This window comes from Tyto alba, unplaced genomic scaffold (assembly GCF_018691265.1).
Source record: "Tyto alba isolate M040663 unplaced genomic scaffold, T.alba_DEE_v4.0 Super-Scaffold_16, whole genome shotgun sequence".
Lineage (NCBI taxonomy): Eukaryota > Metazoa > Chordata > Aves > Strigiformes > Tytonidae > Tyto > Tyto alba.
In genome coordinates this window covers 28351127-28377296 of record NW_024881278.1, presented here as the reverse complement: position 1 = coordinate 28377296, position 26170 = coordinate 28351127, and the positions used below count along the sequence as shown (strand labels likewise).

The window sequence follows — 26170 nt, the reverse complement described above, 5'->3', positions numbered from 1 at the left end:
ATACACACATGCTCACATAAAGATGTATTGCTATGCCTTTACATATACACATACAAACAGATTACAAATCTATACCCATACCAACACACACAGACACGTGCACAAAATGTTTTTTCTCTGCGTTTCTTCTAGTGATTTTTTTTCTAAAGCTGAACTAATTTCTACAGTGGCATCAATTCTCTCCATCTGTTACAGTTCTTGAGAAGCCAATTTTTGCATTCAGCTACACTTCTTGAGAAGCCCCTTTTACACTCATCCCGCTCCCTTTTTTTAAAGTAATAGCTATTGTAATTTTTCCAGCTGCACTTATAAGCATCAGGATTTTCAGAAAAGAGCATTATCTCATCAGTGCACCTCTGTAAGATGCTGCTTTCCTTGAAAGGCAGCACGGTCTAATGAATGGAACGGAGGTCTCGAAGTTAGAAGATTCTATATTTCTACTGTATCCCATACCAACAGTGTTTCTCATTTGAAACTTTGCTTTACATAGTGATGCATGCTTTTTCAAATGTAGTATGTATACCACTGAAATTTAGCTAGTACTTGTCTATAAAGTCTGAAGTAGCCGATTCTTAAATTGTAACTTTCATTTTTACCCATTCTTTCATACTAAATTCTCAGTGCTCAGCTCAGCTCACATTACAAGCCTGTGAATTTACAACATTATTTTGAGTTACTCTGCCACTTCAACATACAGACAATACAGCTTGTGAAAGAAGCAGAGGACAGAGAAGTACAACTGAGCTCATCTGCTTCACCCGCTATTGGAATTACGTATTTCAGAACAATATTACTAAAACACATAATCCGACTGTGTTTCTCTCAAAAGGCAGAGATGACAGTTCAGCATCATCCGCTGATCAACAGCATGTTATACTTCTTATGGATATTTTAAGAAAGGTCTGACATACGTAGCAGGAAGGCCAAGTAGATATATACTGGTGCCGTAATTTGTAAGATAAAGCTCTCACACCAGCAACTAGGTGTCCTTTTCGGGTCAGTAATACCGAAGAGGAATAACAAGATAAAACTTACACAGTCAAAGTATCAGGTGACCTGTCTGACAAACAAATGATGACAAGGGCTAAGGAAAAATAATCCTTTTCTTTATAGAAATAGGATGTCTGGAAGCTCAAGAAAACAAAAAGTTACACTTATATCATGTTCTAATGTACCACAAAATATTCAAATGCAGGTCAAAATTCTGTGAACATCATGTCTTTCAAAACTTGGAAAACATGACAAAGGAAAAGATTAATTTAGAAGATGAAATCATTCACAAAATGCAGAAATTTTATGGGACTTTTTGCAATTCCAAAAATCAGTTCTTCCCTTTGGAAAGTACAGATTGTGCTTCAAAGTTCAAAGGTATGTGTTGCTAAAACAAGTAGAGAATATTTTTGCACCTATTTCAGTAAAACTTCTTGATGAGAATATGCTGCCATTAGCATCTTTTGTTTAAAATGAGAATGGTTTGACATAAAATGCAACCAGCTGTGGGCAAATAATTCTGGAAACTGCTTGTGTTCTTACTGAAGAGACTACCGAGACTCCAGAACAAACCAAGACTTTGGTTACATTGTTATTGTTTAAGTTGGAAGTATGAAAAATATTTTGCTGCCTTCTTTGGAAAATGAAAATGTATGACAAAACGTTACAGACCATCTGTTTAATATATATCAAAACAATGTAGTTTAGTAATATGTGCACGCTGATAATGTTCTTCCTCTACAGGCTTTAGGAGAAATATTTTTTTTTTCCCCAAAAAAGTTAGTGTTGGGTAGAGATTTTAAAGACAGAAGAGGAAAAGACTGAGAAACAGCAGCATGTGTTTATAGTTCCATTGAGCCACTACATGAATAGCTGTCCTCAATTTGCATATGCTGATCTTCCCTATAGTTATGTAGTTCTCCATATAACTAACTACTCAGGATATTAAATTCCTTGGAAATAGTAAACAATTTAAAATTAGAATTATGTTTAAAAGCCCCTTACTCTTAAGTGCTTAAAGCTCACTTTAAGAGTTAAAAGTTGCAGGTAATGTTTCTTGTAATTTGCTAAGTTTACACAATGCACCTCATTTTTTTTAATAAAGAGATGAGAATTTATAGGGACTGGCATGATAGCAAACAAGACTGTCTATATGGATCAGTAATGGAAAAGGCTTCTTCATGCATGTAGAACAAAGCTGGAGACAGCTTCTGATTCTATTTCTAAGAACTCACTAATTAAGACTGAACTGTGCACCAGAAGAGACAGTGCTTTGAAAAAAATAAATAAATTCATATTCCCAGTTCAGTTGATTGGCCAGCTTCTTTCCAACTGTCTGCTGAGAAATATTATTGACATCTGGTGTTGCATACATTTGCAATAACTGCTCTAAAATTGAACATAAACAATGTTATTTGATAATTCTTATGACGCTTAAGAACCAGCAACCCCATGTATTAAATATGACCAGAAATTCTGACTCTTAATACCATTAGAGTTGACAAACTCTGATTACTACAAATGTAAATGTGCTAACCAAAGTTCACTGTAAAGTGTGAAAGTACAATGTTTTGTGGTGAACTACACGTGTGGGATGTAGACATGCATGCACACAGAACCAGCAGCTTTCAGTGCTTCTTATAATCTCATCACATAAGGTCCTAATCTCAAAAAGATTTACATACATTTCTAAATTCACATATTGTAAACTGTTTCACTGAAGTCAACTGTAAAATCTGGACTTCATTTGAGACAATACACAACAATTATGAAAGACAGAAGCACAAGTAACCAAAAAGAGGATGACATTGCACTTGGTCAGTTAGGGTAAAGTGTATTTCTTTTCTGTATAAAATTAATTGAAAAAAATCTCTTAGTTTGGCCACTACTGGTTAACTGATTTACCAGGTATGAAAATTAATTGTAAGAGAATCTTATGGAAATAAGAATTTCTTATAAAGAATGGATTTTTCTTATGTTTTATTAATTTAAAAGATAATATAAAGGTGATAAAACTAAGTAATCAGAGACTATACACCCTTCTTTAGTGCACTGAAATGGTATTTTAATCATTCATCAGAATAAGAGATAATTTAAACCAAACACAGTAAGAATGTTTGATGACACTGTGCAAAGGTCAAAACCAGAAACAGTTCACTGTGCTTTGTAAAAACCCCAAAATATCCCCCACAGTGGCAACGACCCTTCAACTCTGGGAAGATGAAAATACAGTTCACAAATATTCAAACAAGAAATGCATTCATTCTTATTTTGCTAGGTTGCCAGAGCAAAAAAATGAAGTACATTTTAGAAGGCATTATCAATGTCAATGCAAGATATGAAAAATCGTACTTTGTATATTCAGGAGGAATGTAGGTTTTCTATAAAGTTCCTTACCTCATTAGCTGTGTTGTGAGTTCCAACTATTCTGATAAAAGATGCAGGCTGTTTATCAAAAGTGATTGCTTGCCAGGATCTACAAAAAAGTCCAGAAAGACATACAAATATTAAACACTGTGACAACAGCTTGCAGTAAAATATACAGAGAATCCATTCAAGTGACAGTACATACTATTATCACTTAACAGGGCAAATAGAGAAACACTTTTAATCAAATGAACTTCCATCTCTCTTTGTTCAATTTTATTTTTAAGTGCCTTGACTCTGCTTATGTGCTTCCATACATACGTTATACTACTATAATTTGTATGCAGGAATAATACTCATACCATTGCTGAAAGTTAAGAAAATGGTAATATAAAAAAATAATTCAAAGTCTAAAACCCTTGACTAATATCGACTGTATTAGATAAACAAAAGATAAGGTAAATAAAAGTAAATGCATCCATCTGTTAACTACTCATGAGAAATCATTAGAGCTTGGTTAAAGAAAATGACAGCTCTAGTGGGACCCAATAAACTCCTCCCACTCAAAGTGGAGCAGTGGAGGCAGAGGAGCCAAGCTTCCCTTGTGTGGGCCAAGGTCCTTCCAGTAAATTATGAATGACATAAAGCATTCTTTGCAGTTCAGGTTGTGAGGATCTCCCCATCCTGACACAGAGGCAGTGGTGAGAACAGAACCATCCCCCTGAGCTGAAGTATAACTTTTTGGGCTAGACGGAGAACGCTAGAGGTGGATTGGGACCACTATAATCTTCCTTCCTCATTAATACTCTTCTGATCTGGGTGAGGTACAACACTTCAAGTATCCTAATCAGCAACTGGCAAAGGACCCCGATTGCTACTATACCTTCATGTGTGGAGAACACATTGAGAGTAAACCAGAAGAAACAAAAAAAATAATAGGAATTAGATATTTCAGTTTGATGCCAGTCTTCCACTACACGAGATTAGTACTTGAACATGGTAGAATTAAAATTACTTGATATTCATGAAACAGGAAAGCTAGATATAGAATTTAACTTTTTAGCAAAACTAGACTCTATCACAGAAGGCTTCAGTAATAAAATGTAGTTAAGTATAACTTAACTCACTACAGAAGAAAAAACATTGGATAGGTTTCCTGAGTGTGTTCTGAATACCTTCAGAAGTGTTCATATAAGAAATAAGGGACCAAAGCAAAACTGGAATAAAACACCACTCACTCCCAGTAGACTAGCCCAAAGCCTGGAAGTATGACCAGCTTGGCTGCTGACTATTTATCAGGCACTTGAATTTTCCCTTAGTAGGAAAACCTCTTCGTCACAAACATAGAATTTCTGGGTTTTATTTAGTTGACTATTACTTCTATCACTGCTGACAGGTTATATTTGCTGAAAGAAGATTCTGAACCCAATCAAGACTTAATTTCAAGTGGCTTACTGGAATTATTGCATGAAGTAATGGATGTAATTGGAGTTACTCATCATAATACAAAGGTGCAGTCTGTGTCAGATCTCAGAGGTACAGCTGTTATCTATCTAATGGCATAGTTTATTTATATCCCTCATGTGGCTACATTCTTCTTACTTTAAAGCTCAGGCTGTTTCTTCAAGCTCTAAATAAAATATAAAATGAGAACGGACTATTTTGTTTACTGTCTCAAGATCTGAAAGATTGCTATGATTTAAACATTTTTTTCCCTGAACAGGAGGCCAAACTCTTATTGAGTCTCCTCATATTATTCTAGTACAGCCAGTCAGTTAATCTTCACGGCCAAATGTAACTTGTTACCTTGAAGTACAGAGTCCCAAAGACAAGTGTCTGAGACAATCAGATTATTGCAATATTAGTTTTAATGACAAAGTATTGCCATAGTTTGGATTATGCATATGATTTCACATTTACATGCACACAATTTATACGAGTAGAGTGATGATGTAAAAATCAGATTTCCCTATTTAGTGGTGTGAAAAATATTCTAAAGCTATTATAAATAAAGGAGTTTAAAATCCTAAAGAAGCTATTAAGAACAGACTATGCCTTCCAAGCCTCTGCGGTAGAGTTTGTGTCCTGTGAAAAGAAAATAAGTTAATCAGGGATCACAGAATAGAATATAAATGGGTCTGTATTTATTTATAGTACTTCTGAGCACCGGTCAAATACATACTGCAAGAATTCAGTGCAGATTTTCCAAAGATGGCAGTAAATGCCATTGTCTGTCTTATGAAGTGACAAGGAAGCTGATGCATCTATTTGGGAATACTGCTGAAGAGCTTGACGGATATTAGGAGGGGTTGAGAAAAAGGCCTCTGAAGATCCTTTTGACAACATGCTTCTAGACCAGCTCCTCCAGGAAGCTCTAAGTTCTTCCACTTCCCACTGCATTAGAAGTCCTTACGTTCTGCTACAACGTTGTTACTATGATTGGGTTATAACTACTGTTTTAATATTAAAACATGGTAGAAAATTGTAAAAAAACAATTCTTGAGGATGTGAGACTTGAAGGGAGGTAGGGTTTTCAATACGTTTGATCCTAAGAGTAACTATTGCTTTGGTACATGTCCATTTTATTCCTTTCACATCGGAAAAAGAAGGTAAAAATTATAGACAATTTGTAGCAGAGTTATTAAAATTCAAGAATATTGCCACTAGAAAATTAGTACTTGATGGGATAATGGGAAAATTAGGTCTCCTAGTTTATTTCCTTAGCAAAAAGAAAAAAAAAAAAAAAAACACAAAGTAGAAAACAACCCAAATGGATTTGGAAAAAGTCACTTTTGAAATACACAAGGCAAACATTTTTCACTAGAAAGTTGCACTGATTTTGACTGTAACAGTACATTTGAGAACATCAATATATATATAAAGTAATACCTCTCCAGTTCAAATAAAATTATGCAGCAAAGAGATAATTTATGCAGTGTAACTATTCACATATGGGAAGAGAGATTACTGACAGAACATTATCAAGGCACACGTACCCTCTTTGCATTTTTTGCTGATCTAACAAATTCAGTACGACTTCTATTTACGTATCAAGCCATAACAATTGCTCAGTGGTGTTCTTCGATTAAATTAAAGACATCACAGATAAAGCCTTAAGGTTATTTGTAATCATCTTCTTTAACTATTAGTTAGCTCTTCTGGTACTATTGTAATAACTTCAGTTCCTCTGTAGAAATTTTATTTTGCAAATTATTTTGTAGTCATGCCATTTGTGTAGTTGTGTCATGTGCATGTGCTTATTGTATACTCTCCTTACAAAAGCCAGTCCTTCTAAACTCAAAATCACTTCTGATGGTCCTTACCAAAATTTTCTTCAAACTTGACACATAGCTCTGATATTGATTCATACGTCCGTCACTATAGTCCAGGAACAGTGGCATGAAAACATATCAAAGGCACCTCATTTTTTGTCTGGGATTAGATACTTCTGTGTAATAGGTGCCATTCCTTCACTTTTATTCCTCACATGCCAAGCAAACAAATCTTTCAAGCTGGTGGAAATATTCTCACCTTCTTTACCTAGAACATGGTCATAAAGAAACTATCAGAACTTACTTCTCCCATAAACTGACATTGTTGTCTTTGGACTTTCTGTATTTCTGTACTCCTTATTAGTGACCCTATAACAAATTGATTTTTCAGTATAGCTCTTTTAAATGTTTAGGAAGTGTTGAGTATTTTTTCTGCTTTGGCATCTGTCTTGCTGGTTGATTCATTTTAGATTTGCTGCTCAATATACATGAGTCCTGGTCATAATTTTCACAACAGAAATAATCACTACCTCAAGCTGAGGTTTACATCTAGGAGAACACTCGGAACTAGCAGCCTACCTTAGATTTATACCAGGGTCCTCAAGCTGAAATGCAGCACTGCAAGCTGTTTGGCTAGCAAAGGTCCCCTGATACCACAGGTCCATTTTCCAAAAAGAAATTAGCCCTGTTACAGTCCTACGGTGTTTTATTTAACACTCTACATCTCACCTGAGCCACCCGACTTCTAACTCTCTTGTTCTGCCCAACTCCCCTAAGGAGATGCAGTAATGGATGATTAGCATTCCAAAGCCATGCTTGCATCCTGTGCGCCTGTCATATTTAATTACATTTTAACTATATTCGTCTTCTGTAATAGCCTGAACATAATTTAGATAATTATTTTTTGCTCTCTTATTCTCTGACTATGCCTGTCTCACTTAGAGTTCCTTGCAATGAAAATCACTTTCTCTGCTCAAACGTATAAACAGACTCTTGGGCCAAGTGCTTTCATCTCTCCAACAGCAACAGCTGTCACTGAAAACTCGATGGCTTTGTGCATCCCACAATCTCTTCACCATATTCTATTCCAAGGAAGAAGAAAATCATCAGAAACCCCTCCACTTTCATGTTTCTTTTTGTCTTTTTCTTTATTAGGCTACTGAAAGAAGAATGAAATAAATGCTGATGTCCAGGTAAATTATAACAATAGCTTGCTATTGCTTAAACTATCTATAGGTCCAAAATAGCAATTCACCTCTTAAAGAATTTAATGGCTCTTCTCAGCATTTGGAATCCTTGCCTAGTTATTTCTATGTAAAGCTGCTATCTTTCTAAAGATTTATTATATATAATAGGATATAAATAGTAACCCTTCCACCTTATTTCTTTCTCTTCCAGAAAGAACAAGTTAAGAAGTGGAAGCTTATCTTTTATTGGGGTTTCCTAATGAGCCACTGGCAATACAAAATACTATCACACTGTGGGATCGCCAGAAAAACACTGGTTATAGCTGAAGCCAAGTTCAGGCCAAAGATGCAAGACAAAAGAGAAAGCTGTTACATGTAACTAACATTCCTCAAGATGTAACAACCATACCATATTCATATCATGGCTTGCCTTAGGCTAAGTATGTTCATTTTGTGTGTGTACATTGTGTCTCCTCACATACCAAGGTGACACAATCTCAATAATTTTGTTCCTCGCTCCAAGAAGAAAAGCAAAGCAGAGTTGGAAGCAAATGTGGAAATGAACAACACACCCTAAACAATTTAGATGACCAGCAATTAACCTCCATTTTGCTTTCTAGTGCTTGTTGACACATGCCTCGTTCTATAGCAAGTGACAAAATGCTTCTTAGATTATTGGGAAGTGGACTTTTCCAACTGCGACTACATATTTTCTTAATGAAATTCAGCACTCACTATGATGGAATAGTGAGAAGATACTTGCAAAAGCAAATGAAATGAAAAGGAAAGAAGAGTTGTGTTGACTTTCCATATGTCAGTGTGGTGACTGGACTGATGTAAACAAGACTACAAGTAATTGGCATGTGATGCTGTCAAATAAAAAAACTGTGTAAACATGTAAGCAAGACAGCTGAGACTTGAGAAGTGCTGTAGTATGTTCTGCATGGCATGTATTACACCCCTTGTTTTATTAATGAATACCATACTAACCTCTACTGTGGAGCACCTACAGAATAAACACAGAAGTGTGCACTAAAAATGTTGTAACAGTTATTGTTATACAGACATTTTTCTTTATAAAATACCAAAAAGGTCTACAGCTACCTTATAAATTGCCTATAAATAACATGTTTTTCACCATAATAGTACTAAACAATAAAGGGAAGTAATACTCTCTCTACTGTTAAAGCTCTAATTTAACATATTAATTCAGAGAGTCAGACCCATAAAGCACAGAAGTCAAACTGGGTAGCTGGCCCAGCCACCCCCTTTCCACCCAGCCTCGCAAGCCACTGAGGGTGAAGATAATGTATGAGAAAGAAATGTTGAGAGGAATCAAAGGTCATCTACATTTTGCTTTTAAAATTGAAGTCAAATTAAGTGCGGTTCTACCCCTGGTCTACCTCAACTAAAACCTCAGACCTAAAACTGAGTTTCCATCTATTCTGCTGTCACCGTGACAGCACTCTCTCCAAAGCTGGCCCATCAAAGGTGGTACTTCTAAGGAAGCAAGGAAGGTGCAAGCTAGAAGTAACAGCTTTCTCTCTGCAGCTCTTAGAGACAGAGGCAAAAATCCACCTTATAATGCATCTTGGTTATATTTATGCTATAGTCCACTGATGAAGTAGCAAATACATCTGAATAAAATTTGTAGTTATCTCTTCTCTATGATTGGTCCTTCCTAATGTTGAATGTAGTAATTATTTTTCTAACTAAATGTAGTAACCAATTTTCAAATATATCCGCATGCCAATGTAGGCATCCAGTAGCGTTTTTGTACTGCATAAGTCATGTACTCATATAAATTACCTTGCTCACACATTTTTTCAGTTTCAACAGGCTTTCTGTACTTACAGAAATAAAGTTTATATTTTAAAATCTTACATAAAAAGAAATTATTGGCAATTTGGTGGCAACTGTCTGGCGGAACACCATGAGCCAAATTTCTATGCTATATCAAGAACTGTTCATGTAGTATCTGCACATACATCCTTGGGTTATGGCAGTGGTGGCAGACGGGGGCTGTGAACTTGACTAACTTGCCCTATGAGTTCATCTTACATACTTCTGTCTACACCAGAACACACATACAAAAGACAAGCTTGCACAACCCTAGAAGCTCAACTGTTTTTGTTTTGCTTACTCATGACCAATAGTTATTACCTCTGCTGTTCATGTAGATATCAAAGACATGAAAAGCCACCCAACACATTAACATACCCAGTAATACAACTAGTGGGCTGCTTTTAACTTTGAAGACTTCTTCCCCCCATTATCCTGCAACAGACTGTAAAATATTTTTATTATATGAAATTTCATACAAATGGAATAGTTGATTAACAGCAAATATATAAATAGTACTTTTAGAGATATAAGACAGAATCATGATCCTTATTAATCAGTTCCTTGGCAGCACGTAGACTAACACTGTATTTATCGTGCTTCTCTCTTACATTCCCTTGGGTGTGATTTCACGGCCCACTCGTAAAAACTTCACATTTGCAACAACTGCCCTTCTATTACTGTCGATAACATCTAATTGACATGTCAAACCACCAAGGAATGCAGTAAATTGAACTACAGCCCCTAAGAAGAATAAAATAGTGGAAAAAAAAAGTAAATCAGCATGTGCCCCTTCATAACAGCAATACAAATATATTGAGGTTTGCTAATGGAAGGGAGGAAAACTGTACCCCTTTCTCCAACCACACTGAAATATCTATTAACCTCAAGGTCAGAAAACAAAGCCTTGCAACCTCAGATTGAAACTCACCTAGAAAAAAACTTGAACCTACATCCATGACTGCAGTAATTTTAGATAGGAAACTAAAGTGAACTAAGACAGACAAAAATAACAAATACAGGTTTTGTTCTGTTAGAATGTTATAGAACAGAGAAAATGTAGCTCCCCTCTCAATATTTTCTGATTAACTAAATTTTAGTATTTAATTTGTAACTCTGTACCTTAAAAATTTATAGACAAACAACTGGGTAAAATTCACAAATACAATTTTAAAAACAGAAAACTTGACTCATGATGAAAGAGCACAAAATAAAGTCAGGCAAAACTTGTTTAAGTAGCAGCTGAGGCAACAGGAAAAAGGCAGAATAACTTTATAAATATGTAGTTGAAGGGTATGAAACCATTAAGAAATAAAAATTGGTTTACAGGGATACAAGAAAAATAATGGAATGAAATTAGGTAATATGATGTTCAGTACTGGCAGTGAGAAAAAAATTCTTACTGTGGGAACTTGGTGTGATAGAAAAGCAAAGACCAGAATGGAAGCACCATACCTGCCAGTATATGACAGAAACTGATGGAGCATTATTCTAAAAAAATACACCACATAACACATAGCGCAGAAATCCCCAAAGGATGAACCTAAAGATATAATAATTCTTCCATTTTGTGATTCATGGATATAATCTGTCCTGGTAAAAACATTACTGTGAATAAATTAGTGGCTTAATACTACATATATCTCAACATAGGATACTAGTACTTAAGACCATACTTGTTTTGCCCAGCATAAGCAAATGTGTACTTTTCAGAGTTATAATGCAATTAGATCCTGAATATCAACAATCTAATTAGGTCAAATCTCTATATTTGATGCGTTAGTAACTGGCTGGTCTCTTGACTATACAAGTAGATGTCAACAGTTCCTATATTTAATGGCTTTCCCTGTACGAAAGGGCTACATACACTGTCTAGTTCATGACCCTTTGGGCATCTCCTATTCATTGGCATATTAGATGATGTTATGCAACACCGAATTTCAAAGTAAATAAATACAACTGCAAAACAACAGTTCATGTATTAGGCATTCCTTTCTTATCTCTGGCAGATAAATGGGACAGTTTTGCTGGAGGCATCTATAACCTAGATAACCTTTCTGTAGTAGTATTTATTTATAAAGGTGCTGAGTGTGCATGTCTGTGGGTGCCTGCATGCACATTGTTATATGCATGCAGATCCTGTGAGGGGACATCGCCAGGAAAGCTGGCCCAAAATGACCAAAGTGATATTCCACACCATATGACATCTGCTCAGCAATAAAAACTAGGAGAAAGGAGGAGGAGGGCGAGCATTTGTTATTACATTTGTCTTCTGAAGCCCTACTTCACAAGAAGCAGCTGGACATCGGCTGCTGATGGAAAGAAGAGAAGAAATCTTCTGTTTTCCTTTGCTTCCATGTGTGGCCTTTGCTTTTTCTTCATTAAGTTCCCTTTATCTTGACCCACAGCGCCTTCTTTCAGCTTATTTTCTCCCTACCATGTCCTGCTGAGGAAGGGACTGGTAGAGCAGCTTGGTGGGCACCAGGCATCCAGCTAAGGTCAACCCACCACAGAATATTACAACTTGGTGAAGGCAATTCAATGTACTGCCATTGGCTCCTTCCATGATATAAAAGCAGTAAACCACATTGTTGAGTCCTTATCCAAAAGCTGCAGATTTGTTCCTGTGATGACTGGAAAAAAACTCTTTGGTTAGCAGGATGCAAGAGAGGAGTAGTATTCTCCTCCTAGTAAGAAAATTAGGATTTCTGTTACATTGAGGAGAGTTAGCAATAGTTGACAAAGGATACCTGTTAAGACAATAGGATTTTCCAGAATTGCTTAATGTTGTAGGTCAAATTGGGACCCAAATGTTTATGGGGGGGAATATATTTAAATATTCTTAGCCTGCATGAGCAATCAATCACAGAAGGAGGATGATAGAATTTACAAATATCTGAGAGGGGCAAGATACACTGAGGTAGAGCTGAACAACAGAATGAAGTTAAAGGAATAAACCTACTAAGAGCAAGTTTTCTTACACTATCAAAGCTTCTCCATGGCAAATAACAGAAGGTTGAACAGGTCGTATCTTTAAGTGAGGCTGACAACTGAAAACAATGGTGTTTGTTGTAAGACAGAGCAACAGCCAAGATATCAACTACAGTTTATAAGACAAAATTAATGCTTACACATTAAGCAAAATTTAATTCTGGCAAAGCATTATGTATATGGTTTAAAAGACACAGTGATCATTTCACATTATCTTCACATTTAGCCTTCATCTCCAAAGTAGGGTTTTATACCAATAAAACATGCAAAGTATAACTAACTCACCATCTTACTGACCTTTAATATTAAAAACTGACCATAGTACAATCAAGCAAAATATATCAATGTAGTCATGATATAATTCCCAAGGAATACATGCATTTCCTGTATCTCTACACTGTAAGGAGCACTTATAGACCCAGTAGGTGTTACTGCAGAAATGGGCTGCTCAGGTATCCATCTCAGTGTCCCAAAAATCTTACATTCTTCAATCTCAGCATGCATTTCCTTGTAATTATCTTATTTTCAGAATTTTTTTTCAGCACCCTTAAACTTTTCAAAAGGCATAAAGGTTTCACATTTTACTAAACATCACAGTGTTTATATCATCTCATTTCCTTTTTAGTCTGTCAGAGATGACAGATTGTCAAGAAGAAAGAGTACAAAGAGGAGAGGACAAATTTTATGATTAACCTCAAGCACAAGAATACGTAGATCAGGTCTTGGAGCTTCAGTATCCAGGAGTGTCCCCCTACCTACAATATACACATCGTATTTACCAACTTAACGTTGGTTCTACACAACCTAATTCATTAACACTGGTGAAGTATTTTTAGCTGTTTTGGTGGCACTTGCTGAAAAGAGGCATGGTACTATGTTCAAGTAAATGCAGAAGAAAGTCAAGTGAAGTTGAGAATAACGATGTTTTAAAATGGAACCAAGGGAACATGTTCTCAGAACCAAAGTCTGAATGCTTCTATAATCTGGTCCATGGGCTCAAGGAAACACAACTCTGTTTTGAATTTCAGTGTTTGTATAAATCTATCCTAACAACAAGCAGGAAAACCAGTATTAGAATAAGTAATAGTATCTCAGATTCTATTGTGTTCTTCCCTCCCACATCCCCAGAAAATATTCTGACCACTACACAATGCTGTGTCTCTGGAATAGTAAAAATTAAGAAAAAGAAAATGGACTGAGAAAGTCAACAGACATTGAAGTGCATGTGAATCTAGTCAATGAGTATGTGAAATATACAACAAAAAACCTAAGAAAGGGTTGATGTCTCAGATTGTGAGATTTACCATAAAACATCAAAATGCATACAAAGTAACCAGTGAAATAGTTTAAAGTAAATTCATATTGTCATTAGGAAAAAACAAGTAAAACTACAACAAAAACTACTGAAAAGCTCTAGAAACTTGGTGCTCAAACAAAATCTCAAACGTGTGCAAGTCTCCACTCTGTTGCTCAGTGGACAGTGAACAAGAAAAGTCTCTGTGTCAGAAGGGAAAGCAATGCTGAGCACTATGCATGGAAATGATGCAGAGGACAAATCTGATTATCCTACCCATGATTTTGCATTGATAACTTCTAAAATAAATGTCATCAACATATGCAAATTTGACAAATCAACTGTAACTGTATGTTGGATTAATATGTTTTTAAGTCACAGGCATCAAAACAGGAGGCAAGAAATCTACAGGAACATTATGTCTCAGACCATTAAATGGCAGCAACAGCATGTGATGAAAGCCCCATGGCGTATCATCATCATGGTAATTTACACTACTTAAAAGGTAGCGCAAAATCCGTGATTCTGGCAGCAGCTGGCCTTGCTCAGATTCAGTTGGGTTAAGTAGTTGCAAATATGAATATACAGATGAAAGAATGGCTAGTAGTCGTGGTTTGAGCCTGTTCGGCGACCAACCACCGCAGCCGGTCACCCTCCCTTCCCCCTCCCCACCTGGGAATGGGGGAGGGAATCAGAGGGCTGAAGGGAGACTCACAGGCTGAGATAGGAGCAGTTTAATAATGGCAATAAAACGAGAACAATGATGATGATAGGAAAAAAAGGAAATATATAAACAGGCAATGTACAGTGTAATTGCTCCCCACCCGCTAACCAATCCCCAGCCCGTTCCCGGCCAGCGACCCCGAAATACCAAGATCCCACAGTCGCAATCCTGGAAGCGAGAGAGAGAGAGAGAGAGAGAGCTCCTTCCCCACCAGCCCTCCTCTATATAGCGAGCATGATGTTCCATGGTATGGAATATTTCACTGGCCAATCAGGGTCTGGTGCTCTGGCCGTGCTCCCTCCCTGCTCCCTGTGCCCTTGCGCACGGGCAGGACATGAGGAGTCGGAGAGTCCTTGAAGTCTCGGTAGCAGCTGAAAACATCAGTGTGCTATCAGAATTCTTCCTATACCAAACCCAAAGCTAAATCCAAAACACAGCACTCATCTAGTCCCTGAAAAGGAATATTAACTCTGTTTCAGCCCAAACCAATACACTAGTGCAGAATATGCAAGAATGAGTGCACCAGCCAGAAACCAGCCAGACCGTATCCTATCCACTGTCACAACATGGAAAACAAACCCCTACCTGGTCAAACCAAACATGCTTTATGAATAACAACCCAGGAAGTAAGATAATCAGGAAATGAATAAATAAATAAATAAATATTGTCTGAATATCAGAAACATATTTGGGGGCTGATAAAACAATTAAGACAGCCTCTCTCCACTTCACTGCTGTCTTTTCCCTCTTCAAAGCAGAATGAAAATGTATTTACTAAAATCCCTGCCTGTATCTAGCACTTACAGTAGAAGCAGTGGTTATCTGTAAAGAGTGAGATCTAGTTTATACTTAAAACATAATCTCTTATAATAAGAATAACTTAGAAGTTTGCTGTTTTATCACAGAAACTTTAGAAAGCCATCTGGCAAGAATCAAAAAGGCAAAGCCATTGGGAAGTTTAATTTCTACTGAAATGTCAGTGTAATAATAAATTATAGTAATTATAAAATAATTATAATAATTAATGACAGGAAACAAATATTTGCTCTGATTTTTATTTTAAATAGAAGACTGTGCAACAGATATTTTACAAATACTTAATTACCACTATTTATTTTCAAAGAAATTCAAAACCAAAAAGTGCTCACAAATGCATTAAAATTGAATTTAATACTATGAAAAGCCAATATAAACTTCATGCTATTTAGCCAAGGCAAGTAGAAAACCAGGCCTTATTGTAAAGCACTATCAACAGAACAGCATAAGTAGATTATGCACTCCTGAAGAGTAAGGCATATTCTCTTCAGGGTTTATATTACTGTTTGAAGTATTAAAAAAAACCCAACACCAAAAAACAGCTAAAGTGAATACAAATTCAGTAACACAGGAATCAAGTGACCTATTCCTAGAGAACACTATGCAGGTTTGGAGACCTCCCTAGGAATTCACCTTTGTGGACTAAGGGTTTAAAGTCCTCTCTCTGCTTATACCCTCCAACCCAGAAAAGAACAAATGTAATTCGAGCTCATCAGCACAGCTTTGCCCTTTGCAGAGGCTTTTTTATAAAGCTATTTGTGTGTATTAGCATTATACTTTGGGATAATTATTATTTCGAGTGTCCTTTTCCTCCCCTCACAAAAATTAATTTTTTTTGATGATATATGGCAAAGTAATAAAACATACTTCTATTTATATTGTTACTTTGACAATTTTTACAGGCCTTGAAAGAGTCATTCAAGTCTTTGATGGCATGGAATTAAAATCCAATACCTAAAAGAAACAGGCAATGATACTATGGCTGTCCTTTGGTATGGCTTATTTTCTCTGAGGCAGAACTGAGCTAACAAACTGATGTCAGAGTTACTGTGATGTTTTCTTCATTCTCCTCACAGTAATGCACATTAAGAGGAGCTGAGAACATGCCAGTCACAAGGCAAAGCGGAGCAAAGCAAGGCTTCAATGCATCTGGCACATGCAGAGCTGCAATTAAGGGAATGGCAAAACATTCAAGGGAGACTAAGACACTGCAGTTTGCAACTCCTTGCTACTCTGTTCAAAAGATCCATGTATATTCGTGGCTGAAAAGCAACCACAAGGAACTAGAAGGTTGAAGTGAAAAAAAGACAAATTAACAATTTGAAAACCTTCTTGTGATCCTGAACCACTGGTATGAAACATAAAAGAAGACAGATCTTCCTTCAATCAAACTAGACTCAGCTAAAATAAAAGCTACCAAATGAAACGTTAGATGCAGTTTCCACACTTCTGAGAGGCTCCTAATGCTCTGAAATGGGTTACAACTCTGGTTTCTCTCTGTGAAACCTTAATTCTTTGTGCTTAATAAGGCACACCTGTGAACCTGGAGCCTCTTTCTTCTTTTGCCTTACTAGAATCTTTCAAAATGTGAGCGTATAAACACAAGGAAAAACATGTACTTCAGTGCCTCTATCATTCAGAACTTTTAAGCTCAATAATTACACAAAATAACCCTTTATATCTATCTGACTTGCTCCAGTAGGCATTACTAGCAGCATAATGAACAGATTAATGAGAACCCTCGGTTTATATTTGTGAAGTGAGATTTGAAATTAAGCTTAACAATATAGCAATTTCCTAGACATCTTACTTGAATATATTTTATCACTGTATTGTATGATAGAGGCTACAGTGAGTTTTGCAACTCTGAATGAGGCATTTGGATTTCAGAGTTGCTGTGAAATTTTCTACGTGTAAAATAGGATGAATCCATGGTTAAAATATACTCTGTTTGACAGAAGAGGTACAACAACAGTTTTGCTGTGAAATTAGCTTCATGTAAAATAGGATGCAGCATGGTCACAATACTCTGACATTACAGGTACAAGAGTAGTTCCTTTTATCCTGTTCCACGCTGCCACTTGGGAGCTCAGGAACGAGACAGGATTAAGGATTATACAAAAATTGGGAAAAATGTGATTTTCTCATTCTAGGTATGACAGGACAATAGATGTATGTAATACTGATGCAAAGCAACAGAAAAAGTGATCTGAGTATATGGGCAGTTGGAAAGGCAAGAGGGCTGAGAAATGTTCAGGATGTTTTATTATGAGAGTAAACTGTCCTATGAAAGTGGTTAAGGAGAATAACGATGGATGAAAATGGATGTGAGGGAATTCTATAGATGGGATCATAGAGTGAAGTGGAGGAAGTAGAAGAGGACAGGAGAAAAAAGCTGCTGTTTGTGGCTAACTATAAGGAACTACAAATATGAGTACGTAACGTGCCACACACATTTAAGAGGAAACGTAGTCACACACTTCCAATATTATCTCTACAGCAAAAGAAATAATAACATCATGATAGAAATTAGCCTGATTTCGCAAAAATATGCCCAGAAAAGAAAAATCCAAAGTTGAGTTTGCCACTAACATTGTGTAAAGCCAAAGTATTTTCTCACTTGAAATCCTTAGACAACATGGAAAACATGCTCAATCCATCTGAAAAGTGGTTTAGAACTGTTAAGTCCATGATCTAGATCTCTCTAGGTGTTCTTTACCTATGATTTATTATCAAAGGAAATACAGCAGTGCCTGAAAATTGGAAATGAACATAGTACATCATAGGATAAAAATATGAAATACCAGACAAGAGCAGTTAACTTCAAAGTTGAAAATTATTCTTGAAAAATCAATCAGAAGGCAGTTAATAGATTTTGTTAATGAGTCTTGCATCCACATCCCAAAGGGCTTTTCATGTGAAAGTACTAATTACATTCATACAAAAAGTATAGAAAAAAAAATTTGAGGGGAACTGAGCTGAGAATTTAGGATTTGAAATAGCTATGATAAAAAGATAATAAGCAATGGAAATGTGAAGTTAAGTTTGGAAGTTTTTAAGTATTTACTGTAACAGCAGAATCCTCTGAATAACAAAGAGTCCAGCAGGGAAAAGGAAAATAAAAAAGATATAATGCAATATGTTATAAAACTTCTGAAGTGAAGTCATGCCCTCCAGCAGAAAATCATAAAACTGTCCCAAACCAGTCATGGAGACAGTTGATACCAACTGCCTTACAAATGCCCATTGATAAACAATATTCATTGTCTCCCAAACTCTATCAGAGTATTAGACCCTTTTTTTCCTATTAAGGAATTGAACATGGTATATCTGCTGCCAATGGATCAGATCCATTTCACAATAACTACTTTAAAGAATGATACTGAGATGATAACTGTCATGATAGCCTGTTTTTGTATTTGTCTTTACAGGGCTTATTTTATCAAGTGTCATGAACTCTGAGGTCTGACTCCTACTGGCCTTTGGCATCTTCTGTTTTTCATTTGACTTTCAGACGCTTTGTCAGCAAATTCTTCCAACAAGTGCAGGTCTCTATTGTTCGACACTAACACGCTCAGGTCCACTTATCATAAATGTTTTAAAAAACAGAACAAAACATGACCATTTTTCATTACTGTCATACTGTAGAGAAAAACAGCTTATTGTGGAGAAGGAAAAAAAAAAAATAGCCTCCACAGAGCATTTGAAAATTGACAATTACACAACCCGTATGCATTAATTGGCTCTCACTCGGGGAAGGTATGCAAGCTTCCCCTGTGAAGATAATAGACATCCAGTTTCTGTCTTCGGCCTTTTAAAAGTGTGAGAATAGGAGGTGAGGAGTAGCCTGTCAGCTCCTGTCTTTGAGCACTGAATTATTAATTTACACAAAATACTACATTAAAAATACCATTAAACCAAGCCAAAGCAGCATACTGATAGTTTAAAGAGGAAGATCACGCTTCAAAAGACTGCAAAAAACAATATATGCTATTTAAACATAATTTAATTTTCTCATAGTTTTGTTTGCCACTTACTGATTATCAAAGGTGTCTGTTGAGGCCTGTGTTTGCTACCTTTACAGTTCATCCTACCCCTTGTACCAGAGATTCAGCAAAATGAATTGAAGACCTCACGGGACTCTTGTAAGTCAGCATGCCAATGATTTTCACAAAGGACTGTAACTCCATTGAAAAATCGGGTAGGAAGTGAGCCAGGCAGCAAACAGCAAAGAAACATCTCTTATCCACATGTCTTTGAAGACAGGAAAGTGAATGGAGAATATTACTGGAAAAGTAAGTTTTCTCACTGCAAGTATTCTGTCTTTTCAAATGTGGGCCCCTATGAAATTCTCCCATGTTTTAACTCCATGCACTTTTGTTTGCTACTGCAGCATATCCTACACAGAAAAGCAAGTGAGTTATTTTTCCGGAGTCTACTGTAGTATATTAAACCCAGAACTATTGTCAGAAAGAGTAAACATGGATTTCAAGACCTTATTAACCACTTAGTCTGCACTCATACCTCCAAAATTTGTAAGAGAAACAGACATCATTTGGCATATTCTTTCTGGCAAGAATTCATATTTTAGCCTGACACAAATACATCTATAATGGTTCTTAGTTGACTGTTGCTCTGACAGGTACTTGTAATCAAACATAGTCCCATGCAAGGACATACCTACTTCTCATTTTCTTTAAACAAAGACACATAATCCTAAGTGATGATAATTTTTATTCCAAGGTAGGATCAGTCCTTTTTGGGCCACGATGTCCAAGTATTCAAAAAAATTAGAATTTGTTCAAGACAAAAAATAGTTGCAAAATTTGACCACATTAGGAAAAGATATCTTTCATTTTTTCCAGGTGAGAGTGGCATTCATAAACATACAGAGAAGAAAGAGATGAGGGTATTGTTGCTTTCACCCCATTAAACTGTGGTCTGGTTAAGGCAAATTACTCAGGGCGGGAATCTAACTGTCTGCCTAAACCTGACGATGAGTCAAATCCAGGCACAGTTTGATTCTTGCTTTTCCTGGAGGAGTGCCTGAATCACTTGACTAAAAAGCATTCAGAGGCAGATTTCTCTCTGTTGGAGCTGTGCTGTTTGAGTAAAATACCAAAGTTATCCTGGTAAGGGAAAGGACAGAGACAGGGGAAAAAGAGTAATCTCTTGCATCCAGCAGGAGTATCTTTACCATTACACTATCACAGTAAACCAGACAAACTGTACCATCTTTGCCTTACTACACCATCTGTTAATTTTGGTTAAAATCCAACTCTTCACCTCCTTTGTTTGTTGTTGTTAAAATTATATAAAGTGAAAATAACTTGCTTGCTTGCATGGCAAAAAATCCATGTTTTCACTTTGTTCTGAGATGCTTTTTTTTTTTTTTCTTAACTTATAGGAACTACACCAAAAAGTCAGTTGTTCTTCACATATTCCTACCAGTGACTGGTTCAATTTTCTCTTCTTCTTTAAGATGTCTCCATCACCATATTAAAACCTCGCCCAACAATTTTAAGTGAGAGCCTTAAATCAGTGTGTGAGTCACTGAACGATAATGTCTCTTCCATTCTACATTCACCTGGTTTTGAGCACTAAGAGCATGGCTTTCTAGGTCATAATACCATGTTTCAGTAAAATAAGTGGTCCACCTCTGACTATGCAATTATGATCCTCTGTGCTTTACAGACCAGTCCTAACATTTGTAGCATTCTGCACTTACATAATATTTTATATATTTATTTTACATATTTAATATATAATAATATCTAATACATAAATATATATTATTGTACATGCTTATTTTTCTATATCATATATATACTTATTTATATAGTATTCAGAGCTATCACCCTGCCATTATAATCAAAGCAGTTTTTGAGCTGAAGTCATTTCAGCATTTCTGCAAATCCTACTTGACAAGAAAATTTAACATATTTAAAGAGTTTTATTTTCTGTGGTGGTGTGACTGTAAAGAAAAAAAGGAGGCCAATTTGATGATCATAAATGCCAAGAGATTTAAATTGAACATGAAAAAGTGCTGTCAAATTCAAAGAAATCACCTGAAAATTGAGGGGGATGGGGAAGATCACAAACCCTTCAACTTATCTCAGTTATAGATGATACAGTATTTAAATGTAACTGCAGAGGATAGAAAACTTTCAGAGGAGTAAGATCTTTTGCAAATTGATGCTTTTTCTTTACCATTTTCTAGTCCTTGTTAAACTGAATTGTCCTGGAGTCCACTGAGCTTTTGTAATTGTAAGCTTCAGGATCAGGTCTTTGTATTTATTTAGAGCAGATAGTTACTGACAGCGGTAGGACACTGTAAATCTGCAGACCTCAGGATTAAAGACCGGCATTTTGCCAGCTTGATGCCTATCTGTCAGAGCAAGTTAGGCAAAATGCAGTTCTCTAATCCACATAAAAATAGTACCTGCAGCCACAACTTTGAGAACTTCCAGAGCACCTATGTTTTGAATCAAGATCTTGAAGTACATCATAAGAAGGCAGCTATCTTTATTTCAGGGATGCACCTATACTTGTCCAAGGTTAAGGCTTTAAAAAGAAAAAAGTGTGGTTTGAATATGGTGAGTAGATACTTGAACTGGGCAGTCAATCAGTAATTTCACCTGTACTGTGCATCCTTAAGCAAGTGTTCCTTCCGACTGTTACAGGCTATTAATATCAAAACGTATAAGGAAAAAGTGCAAATAGATTCTGATTCTGAGTCTCTCTGTCTCTCTTTTGTGGTTTCAGCCTTTTAGTGTTCCCACTGCTGGAGGCAGACAAAAAGATGAATTTTATCTATTATGCTGAGATGCCTTTCAGAATGATTAAATCTCCTTTACTCTTTCTCCAGACTTGCAGGCAGAACCCAGGTTTTTCTGCTCATCAATATGCTGCCCTTTACAAACAGTGAAAGGACATGTCAAGTCCTCCTTCATCAACACATCTTGACCACATTATAACATGTTTGAATTGCACTATTTGTTAAGAGATGGAATATAAACTTTAGAAAAACATGTTTCAGCAGTGTTGCTAGAAAGGACTAAATAACTCTCTTGCTTGATGTGACAAATTGAGATACATCTCTGAATTTGTAAAATCGATTCTGTTTTGGTTGGCAGAAATACAGGATGGGTGGGGGCTGTTCTCCTATGAGCTGATGACTTCCATTTTGGAAAGAAAGTATATCTTACGGAAAACTGACTCCAGGAAAATGAAGGAAATAAGATTTTTATAAGTCTGAGCTTTCTTGGGAATCAGCCAGGAGATCATATAATATCACTGAATGCTGAGCATACCTGACTTCTGGATATGTAATGTATAAATTTGCAGACAGTCTTTTCAGTCCCATGACAAGTATCTGGGTCATTCTTTTCTTAGAATTAGAACTATCAAATGGTTTAAGAAGGCTATCAACACTGAATTATTCTTCTGTAATAGAAGGATGTGTTTTATCACCAGAACAAATAATTGCAGAAAAGCCAATGGAGAGCATATATGTGGAGACTATTCATGCCCGATTTCCCCTGATTTAGGTATATGAATGAAAATGAAAGTTTTTCTCTATTTTTTATTTCTTTTAAGAAGCATGTTTTTCTATGGAAGGGTCCTGTTCAAAGGCAGAGTGGTCAATGAATGTAAATCAGGTACTCTGCGTTTGAACAGAGACAAGGTCAAGCTTAGTTAACCAACCTGTTATAGTTTGGTCCCTACTCTCACTCTCCCCACCCCCTTCAAATATGGTACAATACATGTATGTGCTTTGATAAGGAAGAAAGGCATTTGGTTAAGAAAATCCTTTACCAAGCATGCACTCTTTCCTTTCCTACCATGTTTCACAGGGTGGGGTGATCACAAAATCAAGGGTATGGTAGGCATACTGTTTCTGAGAATGAACAATCAAACTGATTGTTTGAAGATCTAGTAGATCTAGAAGATGTGGATCTTTGGAACTTGATTCTGGTTTGAAAGTCCAGATATTCAGTCACACTAGAAGCTGTTATATCCTAAAGTTGTATTTACAGGGTTCTAGAGTTAATAATCTACAGGTTATTTAATGATCATTGTTTTCACAGTCAAAAGGTCACCTATGTAAGTACTGAATTAAAGGATTAAAGAAAAAAAAAAAACAGTTTACAATTCTGACTTTGTGCAAATAAGTGGACAAAATTAAACTCACTTGCAGGAAATTTTTGTGCGATCGGCCACCATAGTCCACTGCTGCTGATTCGTTGAAACTTCAATGTAGTAGCTGTAGCTCCGATCATCGCAGTCCCAAAGTAGCAACCTAAGTATGAAGAAGTTGTTGAGTGATATGTAAAATAAACATTAAACCAAGCTGCTTAAGTTTTCCCGTTCTTTATTTCCTCCTCTTAGTCCTTTATAAATTTAGCTGCTTCTTTTGGAATGTGCCTCTAACACTCAACAAGGTCTTTACTGTTTCTTTCATCTCAAACTTGAGTGCCTCTAGTATTATTATCCTAAGGCCTGTAATAGACTTACAGACTTAAAATAACTATCTTACTAACACTAGTCTATTGCATCCATCTAATTAGTTTTCACTTATTTGGAAGTCAACAAATGAACTAATTTATTTGGCATGTGGCATTGCCAGCTTTAAACCTAAATTAAAGATCTGTCTGGAAAAGTCAGTTTAGGAGGGGAAAGAAAAAGATGATGGTGACTAAAAAGATTACACTGTCTTAACTGTATTCTCTTTTTTTTTTTTTGGTAAATAGATTAGAAATATTAAAAAAAAAAGGCAAGTAGGAAAATGGGAATTCTCCGTCCTGGTTCATCATAATATGAGGAAAAAGGCAGTGAACTGTTAACCAAACTGCTAAAATCACAGAAGATAAAGGAAGAATAGAGGTCTCAAGGATTCATTCCATAGTCATGCTAACAACTACGCAGCTCTTTGGGAAGGGCTCAAAATGATACACTGAACAGTCTTCGCTTTCCATACCTGTCTCACAGAAAGGAAGGTTTATAGCATCAGGGATGTGATTTAACCTAAGTATATCATTCTCAAAAAAACCATCTGGCAAATGTTTGGGTTTTTTTTTTTTTTTTTTTTTTTTTTTTTTTTTTTTATATGGAGATGACCTCGCTGTGTAAGAGATATTTGAAACCTCAACATCATTCCTCAATTTCATTTTATTTCTAAGGATATGAATTAAAGCAAAACACAGAGCCTTGCATCTCCTCTCCCCCTCAGTAGATGGGATTGAGATACATGCACTTAAGAAAGGTATCCAGCACAGAATGCCTTTTTTAGCAGAAACCATGAAAAATTCTAGCCAGCATGTTTGCAAACCAATATGAAGCATCCTCTTTTCCAATGAAGCATCCACAAATTACAAGAGGGTGTTTATACAACTTTATTCTGGCCAGTCCATTGCCCCTTTCAGGCGGATACTTCTGTAATTTCTTCATTAGAAGCAGTTAAATGTTGTCCATATTTTGATTAATATATGTGGTTTTGCCTACATTTTGCGTAAAACCCTTGGCTGGTGTCATTCTACTGATTAGCAGGGTAAGGTTTAGAAAAACTAATTGCTGCTCTTACTGTTTTCACATAAATGCAATGGTAAATGTGATATCAAAAACAAAATTTCAGAAATCTTTTTTATTTGAGTTAGAGGTGGAGACAAATCCAGTGTGCTGCATTTACCATTCCCTGAAATAATGCTCTCTCATCAATCTATCCCAAGTTTTTGAATTACAATATTCTAAGTGAATAATTCACGTTATATCTGTCATGGAAAATTATGTTTTTCTGATTTTGTTTTTGTTAAAACTCTTACTCTCTAAACCTTTACTCAATACACCAGTGGAAAATAAATACTCTGCTGCAATATATTGGCTGTTACCAACTGATTCTGTCTCTTGATCCTTAGGTTCTTGTCAAAGTTAGCTAACACTTACTAGGATTACTGCTTAAATCTGGCTATTTGTTAGAGAAGCAAATGAACCTGCTGTATTCAAATTGGCAAATCATAGCTAACTATGCAAAAATAGCTGTAACTGCAACAATGACCTAAATGAGCATAACTTTAGTCACACGCACTGAGAAGCGCAAGAGCCTGGTAATACAGCTAACCTGGGTTCTTTTTCCAGCTGTGAGGAAGAACTTCCACAGATCTCTAATTTTCGAAGTGTGATAGATGAAGATCCATTGCTTGTCAGTGGAAATAGCTGAGATATACATACAGGCTACATGCTACAGACTACCAGTAACAGTTTCAAGCTGTCTTTCTTTAATTGCCTTCCAGAAGAGTGCCCAAGTTTTATATTACAAATTCCTGTCTTCCAGTTGAGAAGGTGTTTCTTGCTTTCAGCTGCTACCTCTTCTGGGAGGAATATAACTACAAAAATTATCGCTCACTTCTAACATTTAAAAAAACAGCACTGTCAGAGGTGGAAAATGACCTAGCCAGTTGCTGAACACAAAATGCTTCCTCCTGCAGAGAGATGCTGTCCCAAAGCAGAAGCTGGACCATCTTCAGAATTTGGTTATTAAGGACGTTTGTGTCTATATCTTTGCCCTAAAACCCAGTGCTATTACTTTCTTTACTTTCTTTTCAAAACAATCTAGTTTAGCTTAGCTCTTCTGTTTGTGTTTTGTTTTTTTTTGTTTTTTTTTTTTTTTTTTTGTTTGTTTGTTTTTTTT

The 26170-nt window shown here is 36.2% G+C and overlaps 1 protein-coding gene across 1 annotated transcript in view; it reads right to left on the bottom strand.

Annotated features, from left to right (window-relative positions):
• The window catches only part of BTBD9 (BTB domain containing 9), a 134966-nt gene that overhangs the window by 10538 nt on the left and 98258 nt on the right, over positions 1–26170 (bottom strand). Inside the window, exons 10-11 of the mRNA XM_032985319.2 lie at positions 23678–23785; positions 3388–3466 (exon numbers count right to left, since the gene is read on the bottom strand). Of these exons, the coding sequence (XP_032841210.2) occupies positions 3388–3466; positions 23678–23785 (187 nt within the window). The remainder of the gene's footprint in view (positions 1–3387; positions 3467–23677; positions 23786–26170) is intronic.